Raw genomic sequence first — 26496 nt, forward strand, 5'->3', positions numbered from 1 at the left:
GATTCTCCTGCCTCAGCCTCCCTAGTAGCTGGGATTACAGGTGCCTGCCACCACACCCAGCTAATTTTTGTGTTTTTAGTAGTGATGGGGTTTCACCATGTTGGCTAGGCTGGTCTTGAACTCCTGACTTAGCGACCTGCCCACCTCGGCCTCCAAAAGTGTTGGGATTACAGGCGTGAGCCACCGTGCCCAGCAAAAAACAGTCAATATTATAATAGCAAGAGAGGAGATGGTTTATCTTGAGATATTTCACCAGGATAGGGTTGACCCCCAGAATCTCAAGTGTCTTTCTTGCTTCTGCAAGATAGACCAGGACCCTGAGGAAGGACAGAAAAGGAAGGGAGACTGAGAGAAAGGACCCTCCAGACCTCATCTGAGGACTCTGTATGAATTGAAAAGTCACAAAATGAGAAAAAATGTTGTGCACCATTCATTGGACATTGTGTTTATCAGTTAAGAGTAGGAGTCTTAGGCTGGGCGTGGTGGCTCACATCTGTAACCCTAGCACTTTGGGAGGCCAAGGTGGGTGGATCGCCTGAGGTCAGGAGTTCGAGACCAGCCTGACCAATATGGTGAAACCCCGTCTCTACTAAAAATACAAAAATTAGCCGGGCATGGTGGTGTGTGCCTGTGGTCCCAGCTACTCAGAAGGCTGAGGCAGGAGAATTGCTTGAACCTGGGAGGCAGAGGTTGCAGTGAGCCGAGACTGCACCATTGCACTCCAGCCTGGGCAACAGAGTGAAAAAAAAAAAAAAGATTAGGAGTCTTTTCTCTCTGGCCATGAACTGTACCTCAGGGTCATGGATCAGAATGGAAAGAGGTACTCATCAAGATTTCACCACCCTTTTGGAAATGAAACCAGACTACATTTTTAGCACACATACTTTGGTGTCTATACCGAGGAGGAAGTTAAATTTAGCACATTTGCTGCTAGACACTGAACACTGCAGTACCTCCTGGGTCTTAAGTTGAGTCACAGTCCTTATCCTTAGTGTCTATCTGTGGAATCTCTCCTTTTAAACTGCTAGGCATTTGAGGAGCCTGGATTTATGGTTTGAACTGTCACCATAAATCCTTAGTGCCCACCCAGAAACTGTGCTGAGTGGGTAGAATGTTCGTAGTAATTTCTTAGTCCCACCTAGTGGAATGTTAGGAATGTTCCTGTCAGATGGGGTGTGTGTCTGCGTGCTGGCTTGTGTCCATGCGTGCAGACCATGTAGTATAAACAGGGGACTCTGGGTGACCTTTCTCAGACTCTTCTTGCATCTGCTCCTGAATAATGTGTTTGCCTCGTGTTGAGCTGGAAAAAGCAGATCAGCAGGTTGTGCTGCCTCCAAAAAAAAGGTGATTCTGGAGCAAGCAGAATGAACTCTCAGGGGCACAGGCCCTACTCTACCCAGCCTTCTGGGTCAAATGTCAGAGACAGAGTCCCTTATACCAGTTCCTGCAGATATGGGGCACCAGAATCTCCTAGGAATGTGTTTAAATGCAGATTTCATGGTCGGACTCCATTCAGGTTAACCAAATCAAACTCTGGGGAATACAGTTCAGGAATCTATATTAAAAAAAAATACTCCCAGGTTGTTTTGTTATGTGACTCGGTTGGTAACCACTGCCTCACTTGGCCCATTCTTCAAGAAGGTGGTAGGGTCATGCAGTGTTGATATTAAGTAAGTCTTTTAGATTTTACCTCCTAAGCATCTTCTGCATTTTCCCCCTCTCTGTGTCCATTAGCCCCTAGCCAAGTCCAAACTACCAGCAACTCTGGCCTGGACCAGTGCAGCAGCCTCAAAGTTCTCATCCCCCTCTTATCTGAACTCCACAGAGCAGCCAGAATGGCTGTTTCAATCTCAGGCTGATTTTCTCACACTCCCTACCCCATCCTGACCCTCATTCATTTCCTTCCATTGCTTTTTAGAATGAACACAACATTCTTCATGGGGCCAGAGGATCCGCTGAGCTGGTCCCTACTGATCTCACCAGACTTCTCTCCCAGCCACCTGCCTGTGCAGTCGCCCCTCTCTCCAGACATTCCTTTCCCTTCCCTGGTCCTGCCTTCAGGCACAGCTGCCATCACTTCTGCAGGAGGTTTTCTCAATTCTCACGGGTAGCACTTTAGCGATTTTACATTGATTTACATAACATTTTGACTAGGTGCATCTCTCTAAGTGAACTGGAATTTCTCACAAAGGCAGACACTATCTGTTTCTTCACTATTATAGCCCTAGTGGTTGGCATGTAGTAAGCGCTAAATACCTGCCTTCTCCTCCCTGTAACAATCCTCAGAGAAGACACAGGGTCCTGAGATGGGTCAGAACTTTGTAATTATATTCAGGAGGAGTTCTGTCTATTCATTCATCATGACATTGCAGTATCATGTACTTTTTTTTAAATTTATTTTTAATACATTTTCAATCAGCCTATGCACATGGAATATGCGCCATTTAGAACCGTGGAATTCTGGGCCCAGCTGGACTCACCCAGCACAGAGCAAGCACTGTTAGCAATGTTTTGAACACTTTTTTGAATACTTGGTATATCTCACTTCCCGTGGCTTAATGAAAACAAACATTTATTGAACATGAACTATGTGCTAGATGTGCCCTTTGTCTTTATGTTGCTTATGGTCTGGGGAGGAGAGACATTAAACAAGTAACCACAAGTTTATAAGTTTTACAAAAGGGGCAGATGATATGCCACGGAGATGCAGAACAGAGGGGTCCGAGTCTAGTTTAGGGAATCAGGGGAAGGCGTCTCTGCATAAGGAATATTTGAGCTGAGATCCAGAAGATGAGAGGAAGTTAGAGCAGGATGCAGGGAGCAGTACATGTGTGGGCTTCCCTTGAACTTAGGAAGAAAGGGTGTTTAATGGGCAGCAGGATGTACTAAGCTCCACCTCTCTACTGTGAACTGGGGCTTGCCCCATCCACACTGTGGATCTCGACTCCTCATTTGTCATGAGTGGTTGGCTGAGAGGGCCTGTGCTGACCTGGACTCTGGGCTGGGTCTAGCGGGCAAATGCCACACTAAAAGGAGAAGTAGTCATGGGTAGGCAGGCAACCCTCAGGACTCCCTTCTCTCAGGCATCACACAGGCTGTTGTGAATTCAGCACCACCAGCGCTCTTGTCAGAGCAATTTTAAACACCATCCCCACCGGTAATTTTTACTCATTTCTTTATTAATATAGAAAAGGAGCCCAGGGCAGCTGGACCAGTAGTACAAAGCACCAGGAGTTAATACCATTCTGGTGAAAGGGTTGGTTTTACAAAAGTGAAGGAGCAGGCAGGAGCCGCCAGGTTCTGAGGCCAGGCCCAGCCTACTGCCCAGAACCCCTGAAACGGCTCCCTGGGAGAGAGCTGACAGATGGGTCAGGAGTGGATTGAGCTGGAAACCATGGGGACAGATAGCAGAGATAGAGGGTCATGCAGTGGGAACCACCCAGTGGCTGATAAGGACAGGGAACTGGCGGCTGGAGGCTCCCCACTGGGCCATGGGCAGGGGCTTGCAGATGGCCTCAGCTCTGGGGGCAGGTAGAGAAACTGCAGAGACTGATGGGCATGGAGAACCCAGACATGGCCCGGGGGCTGAAGGGCCTTTCCACCCTCTCTTCACCAGGAGCCACCTTTGCTCTATACTACATGTGGGGCTTCAGGGCCCAAGGCACAGGGGAGGCTCAGAGGCCTCCAGTTGGGAGGAAGATGGGGCAAAGAAGGAAGCACTTGAGTGTCCCTAGCTTAGGCAGCCAGGGATGAGACACAGGCAGGACAACAGCACCCCCGCATAGTGGGGCTAGAATGTGGGGCAGGGACGGGCTTATCCTCAGCCAGTGACTAGGACCAGCCCCATGGCAATGGTGCCTGTCTCCAGCCTTAGCAAATCAAGTGTGCAACAAGCACAGGGTGTCAGCAGACCTGGGCTCTAGCCTTACAAGCTCTGCCAGAACTTGAATCACACAAGAGCTGTATCACCATGGTCCAGCCATGTCCTGCCTTGCCTGTTTCTTCCTCTGTCAATGAGGCCTTTGAATAAGACCTTCTAGGTCATGAAAAGGACTCTGCAGGTGAAGGGAACTCCAGGACCTGCTCTTGGCAGTTAACCAGACCCTGGATGGAACTGGTATGGGATGGGGTGAAGTGGGGGATGGAGGAGGAAGGTGTTTTTGCATGGAACCTATCCCCACAAACACTGCAGAGCGAGGAAAGGCCACTGGAAACCCTTCTTTGCCCAGAGGAAGAAAGGCCGCAGAGAGAGTGAATGTGGCTTGGTGCAATCCCTTCACATCCTCCACCATCTGGGTAACACTTGGCAAGGAGTGGACGGGTGGCATTGTGCAACCCTTTATGTTCTTCCCCGGGGGTGGCACTCAAGGCCTCTTGTGGCCTTCAGCTTTCAGTGTGGGGTCAAGAGTGTTCTTTTCACTGTCGTCCTGTTCTGGGAAGAGCACAAGACTCTGCCTGGCTGGCACATGTTAGTTGGTGAGGAAAGGACAGAGTGGGTGAGTAAGCAGACAGGGAGGCAAGAGTGACTCTCTGGCTTTCTCCTCTTCCTCTTCAGAGAGCGGCTCAGTCAACTGAGTCACAGATCTCCTCCACCACAGCATTGAAGATGTGTGGCTGGTCAGCATAGACATGGTGAGAGGCACCCTTAATCTCCTGTGGAGAGAGGACCCGCAGGGGTGGGATGGCCCTTTATTCCTGGTGCTATTTCTTTTCCCCTTAGACTTGCTTGCCTGCCACCCATGAGCTCTTATCGGAAATAATGCTCCATCTTTCTTGCTTGGATCTTGGTATTTTCCTTTGACAGCCAATGCTTTCCCATTCTACTTATTTGATGAACATTCACTATGTCTTTCCTTCCATGTTAGCCCCACCACTGATCTGCTCATTTAATCCAAAGTTCCAGTAAATCTGGGCCCATGGTTAGCACCCAGCCTCATTAAGCACACTCATTGGCACATGGCGGAGAGGGGTAAGAAAAAAGGGGAGGAGGTGTGGTGGAGAGGCTTCATGGCAGCCTCTACTATTCACTCTACTGCCCATGGCTCTGGTTTTGGGGTAGGAACTATGTGGGGGCTGGAGCCAGCAGGTACCTGGCTGCTAGACAACAACCAGCCTTTTAGCTGAACTGGGCTAAAAGTAGGAAGCCCCTAATGAAGATATTACAAAACCAGCACTTTGGGAGGCCAAGGCGGGCGGATCACCTGAGGTCGGGAGTTCGAGACCAGCCTGACCAACATGGAGAAACCTCGTCTCTACTAAAAATACAAAATTAGCTGGGCGTGGTGGTGCATGCCTATAATCCCAGCTACTCGGGAGGCTGAGGCAGGAGAATTGCTTGAACCCGGGAGGCGGAGGTTGCAGTGAGCCGAGATTGCACCATTGCACTCCAGCCTGGGCAACAAAAGCGAGACTCCATCTCAAAAAAAAAAAAAGATATTACAAAGAGAGTTTCCAAACTTCTCAAATCTACTGCTCTATCTCAGTCTGTCCATTCCTCTTTCTCCTTGATTACCCTTCTCTACCCCAAGGCTGAGAGCTGATTGACTCTCAGTCATCATTTCCATTCTTTGGGTTGTGCAACATACCATGTCTCGGACATAGGAATCTGGCCGCTGCATCTTCACCTTTTTTCCTGTACTGGTATCTATCCAGGTGTCAGACCCATAGATCATGGTGATGGGCACATCTTTTCGAATCAAGTGAATCCGCTCCAGCATAGGGCGCCGGGCCCAGCCAAAGGACTCCATCATGGCTTTGAATGCTGTCTCACCACTGTCAAAAGCAAAACAGCAATAAACTTCACAGCAGAATATGTCAACTTGTTGGTCTCTTCAGAGACTGAGGCAGAATCTTAGTCATGTTTGTATTCCTGTCAAAGCCCCACACTGGGCTCATTAAATATTGGTAAGATTAGGGGATGACCAAAATTCCAGAGGCCTCCCATCACAGAAGAGTTTGGAGGAACACTTGTGAAAAACCCCACGGCAGTACGAACTGTCCAAGGATCTGAGAATGAAATGGGTTATTATTGACTCAACAAATATTCTCTGTCATGCCCTGGACTGGGAAAGGGGACATATGAACAAGAAAGGCAGGGTGCTGTCCCTCCTGGAGCTCACACACTTTCAGCTCATGTGTTAGGGAGGTAGGCATTAAGTAACTAATCATTTGATTAATTGTTATTTAAAATTTCTTGGGCTGGGCACGGTGGCTCACACCTGTGATCCCAGCACTCTGGGAGGCCGAGGTGGGTGGATCATTTGAGGTCAGGGGTTTAAGACCAGCCTGGCCAACATGGTGAGACCCTGTCTCTACTAAAAGTACAAAAATTAGTGGGGTGTGATGGCGTGCTTCTGTAATCCCAGCTACTCAGGAGGCTGAGGCAGGAGAATTGCTTGAGCCTGGGGGACAGAGGTTGCAGTGAGCCAAGATCATGCCACTACACTCCAGCCTGGACGACAGAGTGAGACTCTGTCTCAAAAAAACAAACAAACAGCCAGGCATGGAGGCTCATGCCTATAATCCCAGCACTTTGGGAGGCCGAGGTGGGCAGATCACCTGAGGTCAGGAGTTCGAGACCAGCCTGGCCGACATGGTGAAACCCATCTCTACTAAAAATACAAAATTAGCCAGGCATGGTGGCGCATGCCAGCAATCCCAGCTACTTGGGATGCTGAGGCAGGAGAATCACCTGAACCCAGGAGGCAGAGGTTGCAGTGAGCCGAGATCGTGCCATTGCACTCCGGCCTGGGCAATGAGCAAAACTCCATCTCAAAAAACAAACAAACAAACAAACAAACAAAAAACAACAACTTAAAATTTCCCAAGAAGGATGAAAAGGTGGTTGAGTGCTATGAAAACACACACTGGGGATTTAGCCTGTTGGGGGTCTAGAGACAGGGTCAGAAGTTCATCTGAGGTGAACGCTTAAAAGTGAGTACTATAGTAGTAAAAAGGGCTTCCTGAGAAGACTCTGGAATTAAAAATCAGTCTTCCAAGGGCTGGGGGAGCAGCAGTTTCTGTTAAGCAAGGAACAACAAATGCCAATGTAATCTATTTCACTTCCCGGTCATTTGCTCAGGTAGAATGAATTGAGGCCGTATCATGAGGTGTCCACAAGGCTGGGGCAGAGCCAGCTTTCTGGGCTGGTCTGCAGCTTCTGCTAGAGATAGGGCAGGCTGGGGACACTGCTGCCTCCTAGGCTTGGCCTGTTTAGTACCATTAGATCTCCATTCTCTTTTACACGTACAGATGAATGGGAACCTGAGTTCTGCCAGGCCATCAGAAATAGATAATTTTTCCTTAAGATACTGCAGCATGGCAGAAAAAGCATGGAATTTGGCGTCAAATGAATTCAAATCCTCAGCTGTGTTTTCTCAGCAAGTCATGTAACCAGAATATACTTTAATTTCCTCATCTATAAATGTAGAGTATTATACCTACTTCACTAGGACATCATTAGGAAAATAAAAATATATACAAAGCCCCTAAGTTTAGGTGAGGTGAAGTAGATACCCTCAAACATGTTGGTCAAATTTCATGTTTTCCCAGGAAATGATAAGAGTTACCATGAGCTTGTCAGTGTTACAAAGTCAAAAAACACAGGGAGTTAGAAAATTGAGTGATGGTATTTGGGGGTGAGGGAGCTGGTTGTCGCTGATGTCACCTGTGCTTCCTCTGGGACGCAAATGAATTATAAACTTACATACTCTGTGGCTTAGGTTGGGAGGACATTGTACAGAACTAGGTCTGGGATGGGGAAAGTTCTGGGGAAAGGGCTAGGGCTGGGCCTGTGGGGCTTCAGGTGGGTATGAGATGGGCACTGAGCCCATGGGGGCTGAGAGAAGGGCCAAGGGCAGGAAGACAGGGGAACCTGATTTGACGGCTGAGCTGGGAGTTTCTATACTATTGTTTGATCAGGGTTCTTCAATTAGCTAAGCTCATGTGGAATGCTGGACAGACAGCTCATACACTGCCCAACAGCTGTCGGAGTTGGAGGTTAATGTTCAGACAGTATTGCTGGAATGCAAATCTCTGCCCTTCTCATGGCTTTGGGCTCCCAATAAGTGACTTGGACAGCCCTAGAAAGGAGTAGGGCAGTAAGCTTGCCTTTGCGGAGATACCTCCCAGCAGCTCGGGGTGTCACCAACATGGCCTCGTGGTATCAGCCAGTTGCAGGGCACTTCCACATAAGAGGATCACCTCCCTGACTGCCTTGCCATCCACGTTGCCCAAACTGCAGGTAGGTAGGCTTGTGGGGCCTGCTGTGTAAATAAGCAGCCCCAGATAGGAACTTTTCAAAGTTCTCAAGACACCCCCAAATCTCCCAAAGATGCAAATAAATTTCTGTCTCAATGATAAGGCATTTCAAATGCACATAATTAAATTTTAAAATGCATGCTCTTTCATTGAGAAATTCTATTTGTAGTAATGTATTCAACAGATACAGTCACATGTGTGTACAAAGGAATATGTACATGGAGGCCCTCTGAAGACATGGCACATGTGCTATTTTAGACTAGAAATAATAAGGAAATGTAGGGACTACAGGCCCAGGGCAGGAGACGACTTCCTTTCCTTTTGAAAAATATCATGTTTTTGCTAATTATTTTTGACCTAAAAAAAGAAAAAAAATACCATGTTTGTATCACTTTTTCAGTTAAAAAAATCTTTTAAAATATTAATATTTTCCAGACTCTTGCTCATCAGGCCAATTGCATACCTCTAGGGAACAGGGAGGGCCTTCCTCTAGAGATGGGCAGCATGTTTAATTAATCTATTATCTTCTGTATTCCTTTGTGTCTATCCCTGGGGAACTCTCTGGAAATGATCAGGCTTGCTAGTGCCTGTGTTTCCCTAACTGAGTCAGAGCTTTGTTGAAGAAGAAATAAAGCCCAGAACTCTAGCAGGTAAGAGTTTTATCTCCTAACAACTGTCTGCCCCAAGCTGGCCTGGGGAGTGGCCCTCACCTGGGATTCTGTGCGTTGCAATGGTAGATATACTCTGATATGGTATCATCTTCGAAGAAGTCTGCAAACTTGCGTTTGAAGTCTGGCCGGAATCGCTGCACCAGGCCAGGCCCTGGGAGAGGATAGAAAAACACAGAGAGGCCAGTTTGGGAGGTGGGGCAGGGAAGACTCCTGCCTGTGTATGTTTTAAGAACTTTAACCAAATCTTATTTCTCCTAAGGGTTTGTTTGCTTTATTCATTTAACACTACAGCGGCAGAAAGAGTGCAGGAATCTAATGGGAAGGTCCAGGTGACTTCAAATCACAAAGTCAGCTCATTACCAAAGAATTTAGAGACAGTCTAACAACACTGAGGAGCCAGGTTATTTTCAGCTCAATGAAGCCCCGAGATCTTTCCCTGCAAGAATCACAAGCCTTCCCCATTGGAATCCATGGCTGAGATGCTTTTCTCTTACAGCCTGAGCTATGTTCTCTTTCTCCCAGACACCCTTACGGCCTTTTAATCTACTGATGGTAGCGGATGGAACTAGACCACCTCCCGAGAGCGCTCTCATTTTCAGGCCTGTATTAGCATATGTGGAGAGGTGAACTAAACACAGTCGACTCAGGGCACTGTTTTACAACAATCTGTTTGTTTCACCTCATTATGGTATACATACATGCAACAACAGACTGTAAAAATGAGGCCTACTGATCAACTTCTGATCCCTGATCTCTCTCTTTCTCTCTGGTCTTCTCTGTTTATGAGAAGCAAGAGGAAGGTAAGAAGGGGCTGGGTTGGGGGTCCCATGAGGATCTGCATGGGCCTGGCCCTCCCTCCTGCACAGTCCTTCATGGCTGCTGGCCAACTTCCCCAACCATGATAGCTCTGATGCTCCTGCATGAGCCTGGCCAGAGGTGAGAAGAGGGGAGAGTAGCTTGAGCAGATCTTCTTTTTGGCAAAGGACTATAGACTCTGTTGGAGACCACGGTGCTGGGAGCTTCTGCCCACTTACTCTCCTTTGGCACCCGTGTCTTGGTACCCTTCCTCTCTCTCAGAACTCCTAAACTCCTATCTCCTAATCCAATGCTTTTTTTCTTTATCTGGACTCATTCTGTTTTTCTTGAAGGACCTAGAGAGATAACTCTTACTTAGCCATCAGCAATTAACTCATAATGATTGGCTATTGAATATTACTATGTAAGCACAACCATCAGTACAAGACAGGCATCACCAATCTTTTCCATAAAGGAATCTGCTTTTCACTTCATCAGAGTGAAAAGCTCCTCAGCGGAGAAGGGTGCTGGCAGTGTGAGGTCAGAAGGCTGGAGATATTGATACTATTCATTATGGCTAGCTCCCCATGGTCCTCTACCTCCTTTTCTCCCTTTTACCCACAGAATTTGCTGACAGCTACTAAGTGCTAGGCGACACGGAGCAGGCGAAGATGTGGTGCTTGCCTGGACAAGTGCATGGTTCAGAGGGGCTTGCCTGCCACTGTGGGTTATGTTGGAGGCTTTGGTTCTGACCTCTCCCTGCTGCAGGTGTTGGGTGAACAACAGGGATGGGATCCGTTGGTTACCGGGCATGAATCACCAGCAGGTTTTCATGAAATTTCACACACATTGGGTGTGGTGGCTCATGCCTGTAATCCCAGCACTTTGGGAGGCTGATGTGGATGGATCACTAGAGGCCAGGAGTTCAAGACCAGCCTAGCCAACATGGTGAAACCCTGTCTCTACTAAAAATACAAAAATTAGCCAGGTGTGGTGGGGTACACCTGTAGTCCCAGATACTCAGGAGGCTCAGGCAGGGGAATGGCTTGAACTCGGGAGGGGGAGGTTGCAGTGAGCTGAGATCACACCACTGCACATCAGCCTGGGAGACAGAGTGAGACTCTGGTAGCTATTCTGCTCCACCTGTTCCTGGCAAAGGAAAAGCTTTTCCCATGCCGATGAAGGGAAAAAATACAAAAAACAAAAAACAGGCCAGGCATGGTGGCTCACGCCTGTAATCCCAGCACTTTGGGAGGCCAAAGTGGGCGGATCACGAGGTCAGATCGAGGCCAGCCTGGTTAACACAATGAAACCCCGTCTCTACTAAAAATACAACAAATTAGCCGAGCATGGTGGCGGGTGCCTGTAGTCCCAGCTACTCCGGAGGCTGAGGCAGGAGAATGGCATGAACCCGGGAGGCGGAGCTTGCAGTGAGCCGAGATCGCACCACTGCACTCCAGCCTGGGTGACAGAGCGAGACTCCATCTCAAAAAAAACAAAACAAAGCAAAACAAAGCAAAACCAAAAACCTTCTCAAACCTTGAACAAAGTGATCTGGTTCAGATTAACAGCTTTAAATAACAAAGCTAGGCCCATTTCTACTTTTTAGGAATAAGTGGGAAAGACACTATGGGCCTTCTAGGACGTCATAGCCTTCCTTTAAGGAGATACTACAGGCTACTCACCCCAGGGCCCAGCTACTCGAAGAACAGCCAATGGATTGGAACGTCCTAGGAGAGATGCCACGGCTTTGACCCAGGTTGGGGGTGCACGGATCTCACTGGGGTTAGTTGGTCGGAGGGGAAAGCCCCATGGGTCCACCAGGATGAGGTGTTTAACTCTATGTTAAAGGCAGAAAGAGGAGAAGACACATTATATTCTCTGGTAGTTGCCATAGCCCCTTAAATCGCCTGGGAATGAGAGAACTTTGGAAATGAATACTGGAAAGTTCCCAGTAAGGCCAGGAATTAGGTCACGAGGGTTGGAGGCATCTCCTTATTACCTATCAGGGTACTTGATTGAGTAAGAAGTGGCCAGGAATCCTCCCAAACTGTGCCCCAGGAGGATCATGCTGGGGATCCCCATGGTCTCCCGCCATGTCTCTATCGATGTCACAAACTCATCCTCAGCCCCCTCCGGGTCCCTTGGGAATGCTGGCCTTGAGCTTCGCCCGAAGCCAAGCAGATCGAAGGTGTGCAGTGTGCGGCGGGCACTCAGTGAGTCCATGTTGAGGATCCAGAGGCCCACGCCACCCCCAAAACCATGCACCATCACCAGGGGGGTGCGGTCCTTTTGCTCGGGGCTCACAGTCACCGTCCAGATCTTATTCTGGTTTGGGAGGGATACATATCTGGCCAGGAACTTATTCTGGAGACCTGGGGAGGAAAGAATCCCATGGTAAGTCAACAAGTGTTTCCTGACGGCATCATCATTTTGCCTGGACTACCATTCTTCACATTCTCTCCATTACCCAACTTCCCTCAGCTCCTTCCTCTCACAACCCTCTGACCACTGAAAACAACTCTCTCCTTAACCAAACTTTAGGCAAGCCCTTCTGAGCCCTCTTCTTGACTAGGCTTTGACCTTGGCCCCTGGCCTGTCTTCCAAATGTCTAGCTCAGTCTTAGCAAGAATCCTGCTAAGTCAGGATGAGTAAGTCATACTACGTCAGTTAGTAAGAATTCCTTCATACCTGATCAAGTTCCTCATCCCTCACCTTTGACCTTCCTTCAGCAATGATCCTGTTAAACTGGTTTGAAAAGAACTCCCTTTATCTTTGATATCTCCTCAGTAATTTTCTATCCACTGACGCCCCTCACCCTGCTGCTTGGTTATAAATCCCCACTAGTCCTTACTGTATTCAAGAGTTGAGCCTGATCTCTCTCCCCTATTGCAAGAGTCTTGAATGATCTTTACCAATTTGATCTGTCAGAATCACTTTTTCTTTAACACTACACACTCTAAAGAATTCAACCCCAATCACATTTACAGACCATGTAGTCTGTACATAATAAGCGGGACCGTCTTATCCCTTGAAACAGTGTGCCCAGCTCCCTTTAGGCCCAGGTGGCAGTGACACCACCAACCCCACAGAGCTCTTGCATCCATTGCTCTTGAACCTGTGTGTGCTTGGGGCTTGATGGGTGGACAGAACTGTGGTCCAGCCAGTTGGAGGGAGTGATGAGTGCGGACAGCGCCTCGGGTGAGAGACTGAGGTGCGGCAGTGCTTGTTCTGCTGGTGTGACAGCAGTCTCCCGGGAAGAGCTGCCTGGGTGAAGCAGCCTGGATCCTGGACAGAGGCCTGAGAGCTCTGGCTGCTGTTTGTCTGTACTTACTCGGGCCCAGAAGAGAAAGGGTAGCTATGGCTGGGGCAGTAGGGGTGTGGTGAAGATCATATGGGAAATATGGGAAGAAGTGGCTTAAGGGGCTTGTTTGAGCGAGTGGCTGCTGCTGCTAGTGGGATGCCCTGCTGCAATATAACAGTGCCGATGACAGCTGGTCTGCAAATTACAAACTGCTGTGGTAACCAGATAGATGGGGGGCCAAAATCAGGTAGAACGCAGGAATAGTAATATCAGAGAGAATGTAAGATTGCTGGCCGAGGGTCTGCAGGTGGTAAATCTAAGAAGTACTTGTGTGGTGAGAAGAGAGAAGGAGACAAGGAAGAGAGAAATGGGGGAGAAGGAAGGAGGAAGGGGAGAATATACGTGTTTGTGTGTTAGCCGGCACTGGCATAGGGTTTGAGGTGAAGTTGCAGGAAGTGGCAGGAACTATCCACATGGCTAGGGAGATGGTGAGGAAGCACTATCATCGGATATGGTGCCGTCTGTATGCACCTCTTCTCTCACACAACTGACATCCTTTCCTCCCACCCTGTACACACTGTTAATTAGGAATCAGTGGGCTCAATGTAGCAGGCTCTGGGAAGATCCTGAATCCTTCTTGGGCCCCATGAGGGAGGTGGGACAAGCTGTCCATTCTACTTACACTGGAGGATCCTGGCTTCCACATTCTTCAGCTGAGACATGGAAGTGGGGCGCCACGTGGGCAGCCAGCTACTCAGCCAGCCTTGAGGCCTGGGAGGAGGAGACAGAGACACTCATTGGCAACATTGGAAGGAAACATTGATGCTCTTAGCCTTGCTGAGAGTTACAAAAGTGTTCTCAGGAAGCAGGGTGTTTCCTAGCCTCGGGAGACCTGCCCCCCATGGCAGGCAGCAGTTCCCTAGAGGCCTGATAGACTGTTTCTTTTTGGTAAATGGGTATTAACAACATGCCCCTTGTTTCAATAGATATTCAGAACATCCTGTATATAATACTTTAGAGTTTACAAAGCCCTGTCACATTTATTATCTCACTTCAGCTTTCTAATTTCTCTTTGTTACTGATTATCATAATTTATGTTCAAGGAGATTAAAGGGAGAGGCATCTTTTAACTAATGTTTCAGTTATCCTTTGCTGTCCCCAGTACTAGCTGTTCCTTAACAGTAGGACAAATTCCCATGTCATCTGCCCTATTGGCAGGGCACTGGTTGGTGTTTATGTGTGCCCTCTTCCAAGCCCCTAGAAGTGTGGAATACTGTGTTGTGCCCAACTGATCTCTCAGGTAATCAATCAGTCCAACCCATGGAGATGGGGTAGGCAGGGAGGAGGAGGTGAGAGACCTGGATTCAAGGTCTGTTATGGTTCACTGACAGGACACAGGTTCCCTCTGGTCTTGTTTTCTAGATTGTAAAATGAGTAGAAAGCTCACCTATGTCCTCGCCTCCCATGACATGCAGTAAAACAGATAACTCATCCTGTTTTCTCCTTCACACCCAGGGACCTTAAGTCATTGCAAAGTAGAGGTTAAAAGCACCAGCTTTGGAATTACACACACACACACACACATACACACACACATACACACACCTGCTGGACCTGAATCATAGTGTTATCATTGATGTGCAGAATGGTTTTGGCCCATTAAATAACCTGTCTTTGAGCATCTGTATATATGTAAGGACACTTGTAAGATGCCCAGTACAAATGAGATGCTCAATGACTGACAGTTTGTATTATTCCTTGTTAACCCCATATGATATTTCTCTTTTCTTGAACTCTACCTGAGTTACAGGACTGATATCTACAGCTATAGGAAGGGCCTGTGAACACTGGTGTATTCAAGGTAGGGCACTATAAGGGGGAGTGACGGGAACTATTACCAAATCCCCTTGGCACACACTGGGCATCCTGATACATCATTTGAAGCACAGAATTTTAGATTAGGATGTTTCCTTAGGAATCATCTAGTCTAGCCTCCGTATTTTACAGATGAGCGAACTGATGTCCAAAGAGGTCATACAAGTTAGAAAAAAAGAACCAGAACTAGAACCCCTTATCTCAAATCCAGGTTTCTCTCCCTGAACCTTCCAGCCTCAGCTTTTCAAGGTCATATACAAATATTCACAGAACATAACCACATTTTTATATTTATGTCTGTTTTCTCAAGGGAGGTGTGATCTAAACTCTGAAGGCCAGAGTTCCAATTTTAGCACTGTCACTTACCAGCAATGTGACTATGGGCACATTATTTAGCTTTTCTGTGTCAGAGCTTCCTCATCTTTAAAAGGGAGGCAATAATATCTACCTCATAGGGTTGCTATAAAGATTAAATGTGTTAATGCATTTAAAGCACATAGAATAATGCCTAGCACAAACTCCCAATAAACTATCTTTCCTCCCAGCTAAATCATAAGTTGTCTACATTCCCAGTGTTTTGCAAGTAGCAACTCTCAGTGGATGTTTGAAGTTTGAAAGAAAAACTGGGGTTGCAGCTGGGAGTGATACATCAATGGTTTTAGCCAGATGAGAGTTGTCAATATCAATCGATCTAATCCTAGGGAGACTCAGAACCCTTTTAATATTCTACTGGAATTCCTTGTAGGCTTGAAGCACGGGGACCAAAACCACAGGATTTTGCCAGCCTTAAGAGACAAATTTTCTCTCTAAATCACAAACTGTGACAAGTCAGATCATAACACCTGGATCCCACATTGTCCTGTTACTGTACAAAGCAGAGTTCAGGAGAAACGTTACCCAAGGAACAGCATCATGGACTGCTCAGCAGAGAGACCTTGGTGGGAGAATTACTTTGCTTTCCTTCTTCACCAAAAATGTTACAAGTAAAGCAGTGGAAATGGTGCCTGGCACACTGTATGTGCTCAAAACTATGAGGGAGGTAAGAGCTGGGGTGGGAAATTGAGGCAAGGAGCAGAAAAGACATTCAGCCATGAACTTAACCTGGCTAGGACGGTCTCTGTCAACTTGCCGGTGGTGAAGCACAGGGGTTCTGTGCTGGGAGAGAATCCTGTTCTAGACCTCTGTGATCTTGGGCAAGTCTCCTAATTTCTATGGACACCAGCTTCTTCATTTTTAAAAAGGAGCTGAACTACCTGCATGTCCTCCAGCTCTAATATTCTGTCTCCCTAAGTCCTTTAAAGCATTGCAAATTTCCTCTTGGAAAAGTCATCTTAGAAAGTAAAACGTTCCCCTGGACATTTCTTTCAAGCCCATCAAGCTATTAATTATGGTCATAAAGTTAATTAGTTTCCCGGACTTCCAGTTCTACAGGTCTGAAAAACAGGATTACTGGGTCCAGGAAAGGCCCAGTTCTGGTGAAACGAAGGCTCGGCTGGGAGCTGAGTCATTCTTCTCGTAGCAACTTTTTCTTACTCCTATCAGATTGCGAACTGCTAGTCACACCACCTACAGGTGGTATCCCAAACCTGATGCCCTTGAAAGAGTGGTAGCAAATCCCAATAGCTCTAAATCTGAAACCATTGCATTAAAGATGTTGTTATGATTATTAAAAGCATTATCAACTAGGATCACATGCGGCTACGTGTCTCGGTGGGCGACAGCTAAAGAAACTTGCGAGCCCGTTGTTCCACACCCGTTTCAGCGCGGTGGAGACCTCTCCAGTCTCACCACACCTTCTCTTTGCCGGGCGGAGGGAGGAGGCTCTCTCCATCCCCGCGACCGCCGTTCTGGGGCAAGTCGAGACGAGCACGCCTGGCTGCTACCTCCGCACCCGCGTCCCACAAGCTTGCTTTCGGGGATCTCACACATCAACATGGAATCTCTCCAGAGGCCAGAGGAGAATGAGGGGCACTCGCGAGGACTAAGGTAGAAAGCCAGGATCCCCGGGCTGCGGGCGAGCGCTTCTCCCATGGCTTCCCAGGCTCAGCCGCTGCCTCTTCTGGGCAAATGCAAAGCAAGCAACGCACCCACCCCCCGCCCTCCCCGCAGGCCGACCTGGAAAAGGAAGGGCGGGAAGGTGTCTACAACTGTTCCTCAGCCACAGACAGTCCCAGGATCATGGCCCAGAGAGAGAGAGAGAAAGAGAGAAAGGGACAGGATTAACTCACTGCTGCTCCAGATCATCGGCCATAGTAAACAAGCCTTGCCAGGTCCTGGCGAGCCCGCCCAGCGCCTGACGCCAGCACCAGCTGACCCGGGAGGCCGCGGGGAACAAGGGGGCGTGGCCGCGCAGAGGGCAGGGCTCGCGGCGGGCCGGCGGTCGGGACTCAAACTCTACAACTTGGTTTGAGCTAGTGGGGCCCTTGCTATGTTTTCAATCACTGGCATGTGTGCCGGCAGAGATGTCTCTGACGGTCTCAGAATAGGACAGTAATCCTGGTCATACATTTGGGGGAGTCCTTGCAGGAACTCCAACAGCCCTCCGTTCTCTCGTAACTAAAAAGTGATAGAACTACGCCTGCACGCTCGCACCCACTCTTTGGGCTTCCCATTATAACTGTGTCCTCTTGAAATCGACCCTTGTTAATGTTCCTTCTAATAAGAGGCTTAAATGTTTGTGGAGACAACACCATTGGTTGAATGCTCCTACAAAGGGCCTGGATGCCAGATTTCCAAACTAAAATACAGGACACCTAGTTAAATGTAAATTCCAGATTTAAATAAAGCAAATAATTTTTTAGAGTAAGTATGGGCCATGCAGTATTTGGGACATACGTAGGCATCCTGTATTTTCTCTGGCAAACCTAAACCTATGTGACATCTGCCAAAATGGGCATATCTCTGCTCTGGAGTTGACTCTGACCCCAACCTATTTTCCAGGGAAAATATAGCTCAACTCCAGGTCACCCTCAGTTTGGAGGATGACAGTTGAAGGACTCACCAATAAGGCTAGGTCTGCTTTCGGTATGTAAGTGTGGGGACAGGGAGATAAGGCTGGCTTGGCCCAGAGGTCCTGAGCGCACTTCAGTTTGCTCAGCAGAAGAGCTACATCTTGAGGCTGGCCGCTGAATTTGCTTGTACTGGTAAACAGGGCCTGACCTCCCTGGAACTGTCAGATTTCAGATCATCCCCTTAGTTAAAACCAGGCTAGGGGTGGGGCGCAGTGGCTCACACCTGTAATCCCTGCACCTTGGGAGGCCAAGGTGGGTGGATCACTTGCGGTCAGTAGATCGAGACCAGCCTGGCCAACATGGTGAAACCCCATCTCTACTAAAAATACAAAAAATTAGCCGGGTGTGGTAGCAGGCACCTGTAATCCTAGCTACTGGGGAGGCTGTGGCAGGAGAATTGCTTGAACCCAGGAGGCGGAGGTTGCAGTGAGCCAAAATTGTGCCACTGCACTCCAGCCTGGGAGACAGAGTGAGACTCCATCTCAAAAAACAAAAACAAACAAGCAAACAAACAAACAAAAAAAACAGACTGGGGAGTGGTGGAGGATGGGTGAGAGAATGCTGGTGCACAGGGGTTTATCAAAGCATTTTTCTTTAGCCTTCCTGCAGGACCCAGATGATGCTAAGATTTCTTCTTTGTTGCAACACAGTGTTAAGCTGATCATTATAAAGACTTAACGTTTAGGAGAACCAGCATTTATAGAGTTTAGGGGCTTAGGAATTTTCCAGATGTGGTACAAAGTAGTTCAAATAGCAGAGGACTTGTCTCTTTCATGCAACCTTTTTTTTTTTTTGAGACTGATTCTCACTGTTACCTAAGCTGGAATGCAGTGCCATGATCATGGCTCACTGCAGCCTTGAACTCCTGGGCTCAAGGGGTCCTCTTGCCTCAGCCTTCTAAGTAGCTAGGACTACACGTGCCCAGCTAATTTTTTTTTTAGTTTTTGTAAAGATGGGGTCTTGTTATTTTGCCCAGGCTGGTCTCAAACTCTTTGGCTCAAGCTATCTTTCTGCCTTGGGCCCTCAAAGTGCTGGGATTACAGGGGTGAGCCAACAAACTTGGCTTCGTTCAATCTTTCAACAAAGCATAGTGGTTCTAAACTTCAGTATGCATAAGAATCATCTGGTGGATTATTAGAAATTCAGATTTCTGGGCTGGGCATGGTGGCTCACGCCTGTAATCCCATCACTTTGGGAGGCCGAGGCAGATGGATCACGAGGTCAAGAGTTTGAGACCAGCCTGGCCAACATGGTGAAACCCCATCTCTACTAAGAATACAAAAATTAGCCAGGTGTGGTGGCGCATCCCTGTAATCCCAGCTACTCAGGAGGCTGAGGCAGGAGAATTGCTTGAACACGGGAGGAGGAGGTTGCAGTGAGCCGAGATCATGCCATTGCACTCCAGCCTGGGGGACAGAGCAAGACTCCATTTTGGAAAAACAAAAAATTCAGATTTCTAGCGCCTACCCTCTGAGATTCGGATTCAGCTGGTTTGGCTTGATGCTAGAAAGCTGCATTTTTAGGAAGCACCACAGATACTGGTGCTCCATGAGACTCACTGGTTAGTTAGAAGTATGGATTCTGGAGTCATGAAGCCTGGTTAAGTTCAGTATTTGCTTTGCCACTTATCCACTGTAAATCCTTGGCCAAGTTATTTAGCATCTCTTAATTTCTTCCTCTGGCTTGTATCTTCTGAGAACTAACCAAGATAATTCAAATAAACATGTGGTACACTTGTTTGTGCTACGAATATTACTTATTTTTGTTGTTGCTATTATTCAATGCCAAGAATTATGTTGAGCACTAAAAATACAATTATCCAGCCTGGGCATCATAGCAAGACTCTGTCCCTACAAAAATGAAAAAAATTAGCTGGGCACGGCAATGCACACCAATAGTAACAGCTACTCGGAAGGGTGAGGCAGGAAGATCACTTGAGTCTAGGAGTTAGAGGTTACAGTGAGCTATAATCCCACCACTGCACTCCAACCTGGGTGAGAGTCAGACTCTGTCTCTAAAAAAAGAAAAAATAAATAAAAGCAATTATCAAAAGGAAATAAATAACCTGCTCTAGTGGTAAACAAAGACTTTCTATCTGTTGTTACCCTTCTTGGCTTTGCAGAGCTGATAACTTTGTATTCAGAGCTCAGCTCAAACTTCCCCTCATCTGAGGCATTTCTTGACCACAGGATATAAAGACAGCCCCCCATCACTCTGTCACATTACCCTATTTTTATTTTCTTCATAACACATAACATTATCTGAAATTATCTTGCATTGTTTTTACTCATTTATTATCAGTTTCCCTCCACTAGAGACTAAATTTCCTGGGGGACCCTCTCTGTCTTGTTATCTGCTGTGCTCCCAACACCTAGAACAAGGTGTGGTAGAGTAGGCACTCAATATTTGTTGGGTGAATGAAGAAAAGTCTAGTGAAGAGGCAGAAGCATAAACAATTACCTATGAAACAATATGCTATGTGTCAAAGGCTTTGGGAGCTGCATTCTAAATTGTACCAAATAGGAAATTCCATACTGTATCACTCCCAGACAGGACAATAAAATCTCCCACTTTTCTGAAAACCTGTAAGTTGTGAGATTTTTTGAGGCGAGGACGACAGCACATGAACTGGTATTAGATCTCTCTAGACCATTTCTCAGGAGGCAGTGCAGAGAAGTGTTTGTATTTTGTTTTCATGTGTGAAGTTAGCTTTAAAGTAGAGGTTTCTTGGAAGTAGGAAACTTGAATGGATGGAAAATGCCTTTGCTAACCAAAGTTACTACAGTTTTTAAGGGATCCCCAGTGCTGACATATCTCAGGATTAGGATGGATCTGCTAGAATTATAGAGTAAAGAGGACTCTCGGAGCCTACTCTAGGCAGGCCTCTGGGGAGAAAATGTAAGTTATTTTTTTTCTCCTTATCATCAGGACAAAGCACACCATGAGCAAGTATGAGACTCCAAGTGTGGATGGAAATTAATTTGACACATCTGAAACCATCTTTGCAAAATTATGACTGAGACAGTGAAAGAGATCTAACTTAACCGACTCCATCTCGCTTCTAACCAGGTTGTCCTTGTTCATTCCTGGGCATAGGCTGAACTAACTTTGGGAGAAACTCAGTTTATATAGTTTGTGGTTTGTGACAGATAACAGCCCTTTCCTGGGGCTGACTTCCTTGTTGCCTGGAGACTAGATTGCCTTTGTAAGACTAACATTAGCCATAAGATTGGAAATTATGGTTTGGGAGTCATGCAGCTGGAGGCTACAAGATTCTGACCCTCCCTAGACTGCTCCTAAGATCAGTGTTTGAGATATTTGGCGGCCCCTGCACTTGATGGATCAGCTGGTACCACTCAGATTGATGAACTGGCTCATCTGATCTTGTAGCGCCCCCCATCCAGGAACTCAGTGCAAGAAGACAGCTTTGACTCCTTATTATTTCATCCCTGACCATCAGGACTCCTGGCTCACTGGCTTCCCCAACCAAGTTGTCCTTAAAAACTCTGATCCCCGAATGCTTGGGGAGACTGATTTGAGTAATAATAAAACTCCGTTCTCCTGCACAGCTGGCTCTGTATGAATTACTCTTTCTCCATTCTAATTGCCCAGTCTTGATGAACCAGCTCTGTCTAGGCAGCGGGCAAGGTGAACTCCTTGGGAGGTTACAAATCCTCTTTCTATGACTGTAAGTCATCATTAAGTATTCCAAAAGTAGGTGGAGCTGACAAACTGATAGCTCAGGCCTGGCAGCTATAGATTATTCTTGTTTCAAATGGGTATCACTGCCATTTGAATAAACTGTGAACAAGGTATAGCTCTTTGATTGAACATAGAAATGAGTGGAATAGCTCATAAATTGTTCTGTCCATGACAGCCACTAGCCACAAGTGGCTACTTAGATTTAAATAAAAGCCAAATAAAATTTCCTTAGTCACATTGTAACCAAGTATCACCATTTTTCTAAGAGATAATTTAATGATTTTTTAAAAAATCTCTCTTCTTTTCCCCCTTCTCCTTACTTCCTCTTTAGCTCTTTAGAAATGCAATTGTAGCCTTTTACCTCCTCTTTACTGGACACTCCCTATAGGGCAGGTTCATCTAACTATGTGCTTAGAAGCTCCAGAGAGGAACTCTCACCCACCGGGAGGCTGCCTTGAGAGACAACAGTCCATCTACAACCCAAAGTATGCCTGCTACAAAGCTTTCTCTTACCTGAAGAGTTTTGGCCACTTTTACAACCCAGTCCTGCCCACAAAAGGCACCAGCAGTCACCGTCCAGTAGATAAGGCACTGAAGGTAGTATGCAGACCCCCCAACCTCCCCTGTGTGCCATTCATGCCAGGATTCCATGTCCCATTTCAAAAGCACCCTCTTTCTGCTCCAAAAATGAAGTGGTACCCTTAAGGCAGAAAACCTATACTTCCTCCCCTAAGGTAGCTTTGGAATAAAATATCATTTTCTTTATACCAGATCTCACTCTTCTTAAGTGGATTCTGCAAGCAGCGAGAGAGTGAATCTGCATTTGGGTTACAACACTAACTGTAGTTTAAGTGCTCAATAGCCACATACGTCTAGCAGTTACTATACTGGGCAGTGCAGAGACATTATCACAGAAGATTCTATTGCACAGTGTTGCTCAGGCACTGATGATTTCAGCCCCATGTTGTGGTGAGTGATCTGCTCTTGGAAAGGACAATATAGTGGACTCACTTTTGGTTGCCAGCAAGGGGGCAAAACTGAGGCCTTTTTGAGACTCCCAAACAGCTAGGAGGGAGGGAAACCAGACAAAGGAGCTGAAAAGTTGTTCCACTTCATCAGAAACTGAAAGGATGAAGGGATATGGGTTCACTGAAGATATTTACTGCTTTACTAGGACTTGATCAGAAACTTGATACTTTAAAAATTTGACTTTGTGCTGTTTGCAACTTGATTCTCCTTAAATTTTTATTTCTGAAAATAATAACCTGTTTTATCTGTTCTATTAGGAAACAAGGAGAGAGGGTTTTGGTCACACTGGGGCCAAAGTTTAGAAGGTAGAGATGATATATGCAATAGTAGTAAACAGAAGCAAAGGCGGGAATCTTAAGGCAAAAGTGACAATGCAAGGGAAAGGAATTGGAAAAGACATTCTTTTCCATGCGGAGATTTCCTTTAGAAGAGTTATTTTCTACTCAAACTTTGGAGGATTTGTGTTTCTTTTGGTCAATAATGTGATTTCTTTTTGTAGAGAGATGTATGATGTAAAATCATGGACCTTGCCCTTAAGGGAAACCTCTTGCTCCTCCGCTCTTCCATTGTTTTATGATATTGAGTATTTTAGTAACGAAACCCCTAAAGTATACTCTGACTTCAGTTTCAGCTTATAAATTAGATCTGCCCTTTAAGAGCCATTTGAGTTGCAGTCCCTCCAGTGCTATCTTTTGCATACCCAAATTATTGGGGGCCCTGTAGTTTGGCCAACTTTTAATCATTCAGAGAAATAGGAGAAGCAGACATGGTTAATTACTAGGATTAACGATAGTTAATAAGAGCAAACATTTACTGAACATTTACTGTCTGCCAAACACTATGCTAACAGCTTAATGCTTAACATTATCTCATTTAATCCTCACATAATTTCAATGAGCCAGGTATTGTTATTTCCGTTTTATAGAAAAGGAAAATGAGACTGTCAGACTGAATAACTTGTTCCAGATTAGACAACTAGTAAACAGCAGAATCAAGGTTCAAACCTAGGAATGTCTGATTCTAGAGATTGCACTCTTATCCACTACTCTGGACAAGAATTTTTAACTATATTAATATTCTGATATAAACTAATTGAAATCTACACTAGTGTTAGCAATTTCCTATTGACAGATCAGTTAAAAATGTTTCAATGATTATAGAATCATAAACCGAATAGAGAAGTCGGCCTTTTCTTGCTGTTTTAAGTAGTTCAGAAAAGCCCTAGTGTAGTATACTGGTGTGACTAGCGGGTCTCAGAAACAAATGCATTCAATAAGTGCATTTGATGTTTTTCATCTCTTCTTCTTCTCTCTTGTGAGAGTTCCTGGGGAGATCTTAATGACGATAGTTGACATGGATCAAAGGCAGACAAAACATAAGGGGGAAAATACTGGATGGAGCCTGGCTGATGGAACAGAAACTCCCTGAAGAATCCACACCTGAATGATTAAAAAGCATCAGCCTAGCCTGTAAAGTTTGAAGTTGAATATTCGTGAGGAAGCTACCCTCCTACTTGTTGATGAGGCAGAGAGAAAGGTTCAACTTGTCAGAGAAATTGATGCCTCCTGCCATATTATATTGAAATAGGAACCAGCTTGTTATCCACTCTCTTTTTTTTTTCCTTCTCAGCAACATAGGTTTAGGCTGAACTTATGTTCATATAGCTGCACAAATCTCCACGGGGATGAATATAAATCTATCTATTCAAATAGACTGTAAAGGTTTCTTAGGTTATTTCTCTTCTTTTAGAACCTAAGTAAGGCTTTGATTACCACTGATAATACATTTGTTAGTTAATGTGTATAGAGTTTCCAGTCTAAAGGCAAATAAAAAGTGAAAAGGGGCCGGCGCGGTGGCTCACTCCTGTAATTCCAGCACTTTGGGAGGCTGAAGAAGGCAGATCACCTGAGGTCAGGAGTTCAAGACCAGCCTGGCCAACATGGCGAAACCTCGTTTCTACTAAAAATACAAAAATTAGCCGGGCGTGGTGGCAGGTGCCTGTAATCCCAGCTACTCGGGAGGCTGAGAAAGGAGAATGGCTTGAACCCAGGAGGTGGAGGTTGCAGTGAGCCGAGGTTGCAGTGAGCCGAGATCGCACCATTCATTGCACACCAGCCTCGGTGACAAGAGCAAAACTTCATCTCAAAAAAAAAAGTGAAAAGGTAGGAACGCTGTTGTTCACCTGCTGTTTTAGGAATTTTGCTCACGTACAGTTCAAATTATTAAGAAGCTGAAAATAAAGTACCTGGTCATGTGTGGAAAAACTTACAGCTAAAAGGTGAGATGAACTAGGTCTAGAAGGTCGGATTCACGTGAAATTACAAGGGCAACGAAAGCCAGAACTTAGTTTTTTTTTTTTTTTTTTTTTTTTTTTGAGACGGAGTCTCGCTCTGTCGCCCAGGCTGGAGTGCAGTGGCGCAATCTCGGCTCACTGCAAGCTCCGCCTCCCGGGTTCACGCCATTCTCCTGCCTCAGCCTCTCCGAGTAGCTGGGACTACAAGCGCCCGCCACCACGCCCGGCTAATTTTTTGTATTTTTAGTAGAGACGGGGTTTCGCCGTGGTCTTGATCTCCTGACCTCGTGATCCGCCCACCTCGGCCTCCCAAAGTGCTGGGATTACAAGCGTGAGCCACCGCGCCCGGCCTCAGAACTTAGTTTTTTAAAAAAAGTTGAAACGGGCCGGGCGCAGTGGCTCATGCCTGTAATCCCAGCACTCCGGGAGGCCGAGGCGGAAGGATCACAAGGTCGGAAGTTCGGTACCAGCCTGGCTAACATGGTGAAACTCCGTCTCTACTGAAAATACAAAAATTAGCCGGGCGTGTTGGCGCGCGCGCCTGTAGTCCCAGCTACTAGGGAGGCGGAGGTTGCAGTGGGCCGAGATCGCGCCACTGCACTCCAGCCTGGGCGATAGAGCAAGGCTCCGTCTCAAAAAAAAAAAAAAGTTAAAACCCTCAAAATAATCCCACTTGTTAAAATACAAAACCTGAAACCATTTCAGTTTCTTCTGCAAAATGAGTTGGAGAGAGTAGGGTTGAACCAGGCATGCTCTTTCGGGCCTTTCGACGCTGACATCCTGGGATATTACACCAGGTTCAAGATACCAGCTTGCGGAAAGAGAGCTGCTAAACTTGACCATATGCTTTTTGCACGATATTCGACCGCTATCCCTCCCTTCACCAGCTCTTTTAAGGCTGCAAATATATCTGATTCACGTGAGAGTCCTTACAAGTTAGTACAACGTCGGGCCCCAAGGAGGCGCCCAATAAATGCTGGCATTGCAGGGCCAGATCCCGAGTTCCAGTTCAGAACCCTGCAGAGGTCAGGCTTCCTCCCTGCCTCCCGCCCCTCACCACACCCACTCACTCCCCCAAGTAATTAAGTCTAAACTGGGGCCTGCGCAGTGATTGGCCGCGCCGGGTCTCACTGCGGATGAACTTGACTTGTTCCAATGATCTGTGACAGACATCTGCAGACAGCGCCCTTAACAGAATTAGGGTCAGGTTGGTATCAAACCCCAGGAACGCCAGGCATTGCCTCAAAGTAGATGCAAACCGTTAAATCTTCCAGGACTCAGAAGGACCAGAGAGAGCTGGAACCCTCTGGTTAGCTACGCGGTCCCCAGTAAAGCCTATTCTCCTCTTCCTCCCAGTGTGTCTTGTTGCCAGAGCAACTGTGGGCGTCACCGAGCTGACGGGCGGAAACAGAACAAAAAGAGTACACGTCCCCAGCTCATTGATAGGGCCATTGCGCAGACGCATTAACTTTTCTGAGTTGTAGTTGGGACTGTTGATGCAGTCCGCGTCTGCGCATTAGTTGTTACGCGCCCTGGCCTGCCTCAGCGCCTGCGCAA

The 26496-nt window shown here is 46.7% G+C and overlaps 1 protein-coding gene across 5 annotated transcripts; it reads right to left on the reverse strand.

Annotated features, from left to right (window-relative positions):
• Window positions 1-3158: 3158 nt before the first annotated feature.
• On the reverse strand, window positions 3159-26224 carry ABHD4 (abhydrolase domain containing 4, N-acyl phospholipase B). 5 transcript variants are annotated; one of them, XM_055291884.2, is made up of 7 exons: window positions 26199-26224; window positions 13712-13800; window positions 11728-12100; window positions 11411-11565; window positions 8970-9081; window positions 5586-5772; window positions 3159-4653 (listed from the first exon to the last, which is right to left on the reverse strand). In XM_055291884.2, exons 2-7 carry the CDS (start codon window positions 13749-13751, stop codon window positions 4564-4566), a joined length of 957 nt encoding a protein of 318 aa, XP_055147859.1. In that variant the 5' UTR covers window positions 13752-13800; window positions 26199-26224; the 3' UTR covers window positions 3159-4563. The 5 variants fall into 5 exon arrangements, with proteins under 5 accessions (XP_055147859.1, XP_055147858.1, XP_055147860.1 ...); XM_055291883.2 differs by lacking the exon at window positions 26199-26224 and adding an exon at window positions 17133-17255; XM_055291885.2 differs by lacking the exon at window positions 26199-26224 and adding an exon at window positions 17020-17042.
• Window positions 26225-26496: the final 272 nt, after the last annotated feature.

The sequence above is a fragment of the Symphalangus syndactylus genome, chromosome 9, assembly GCF_028878055.3.
Source record: "Symphalangus syndactylus isolate Jambi chromosome 9, NHGRI_mSymSyn1-v2.1_pri, whole genome shotgun sequence".
In the NCBI taxonomy this organism is placed as follows: domain Eukaryota; kingdom Metazoa; phylum Chordata; class Mammalia; order Primates; family Hylobatidae; genus Symphalangus; species Symphalangus syndactylus.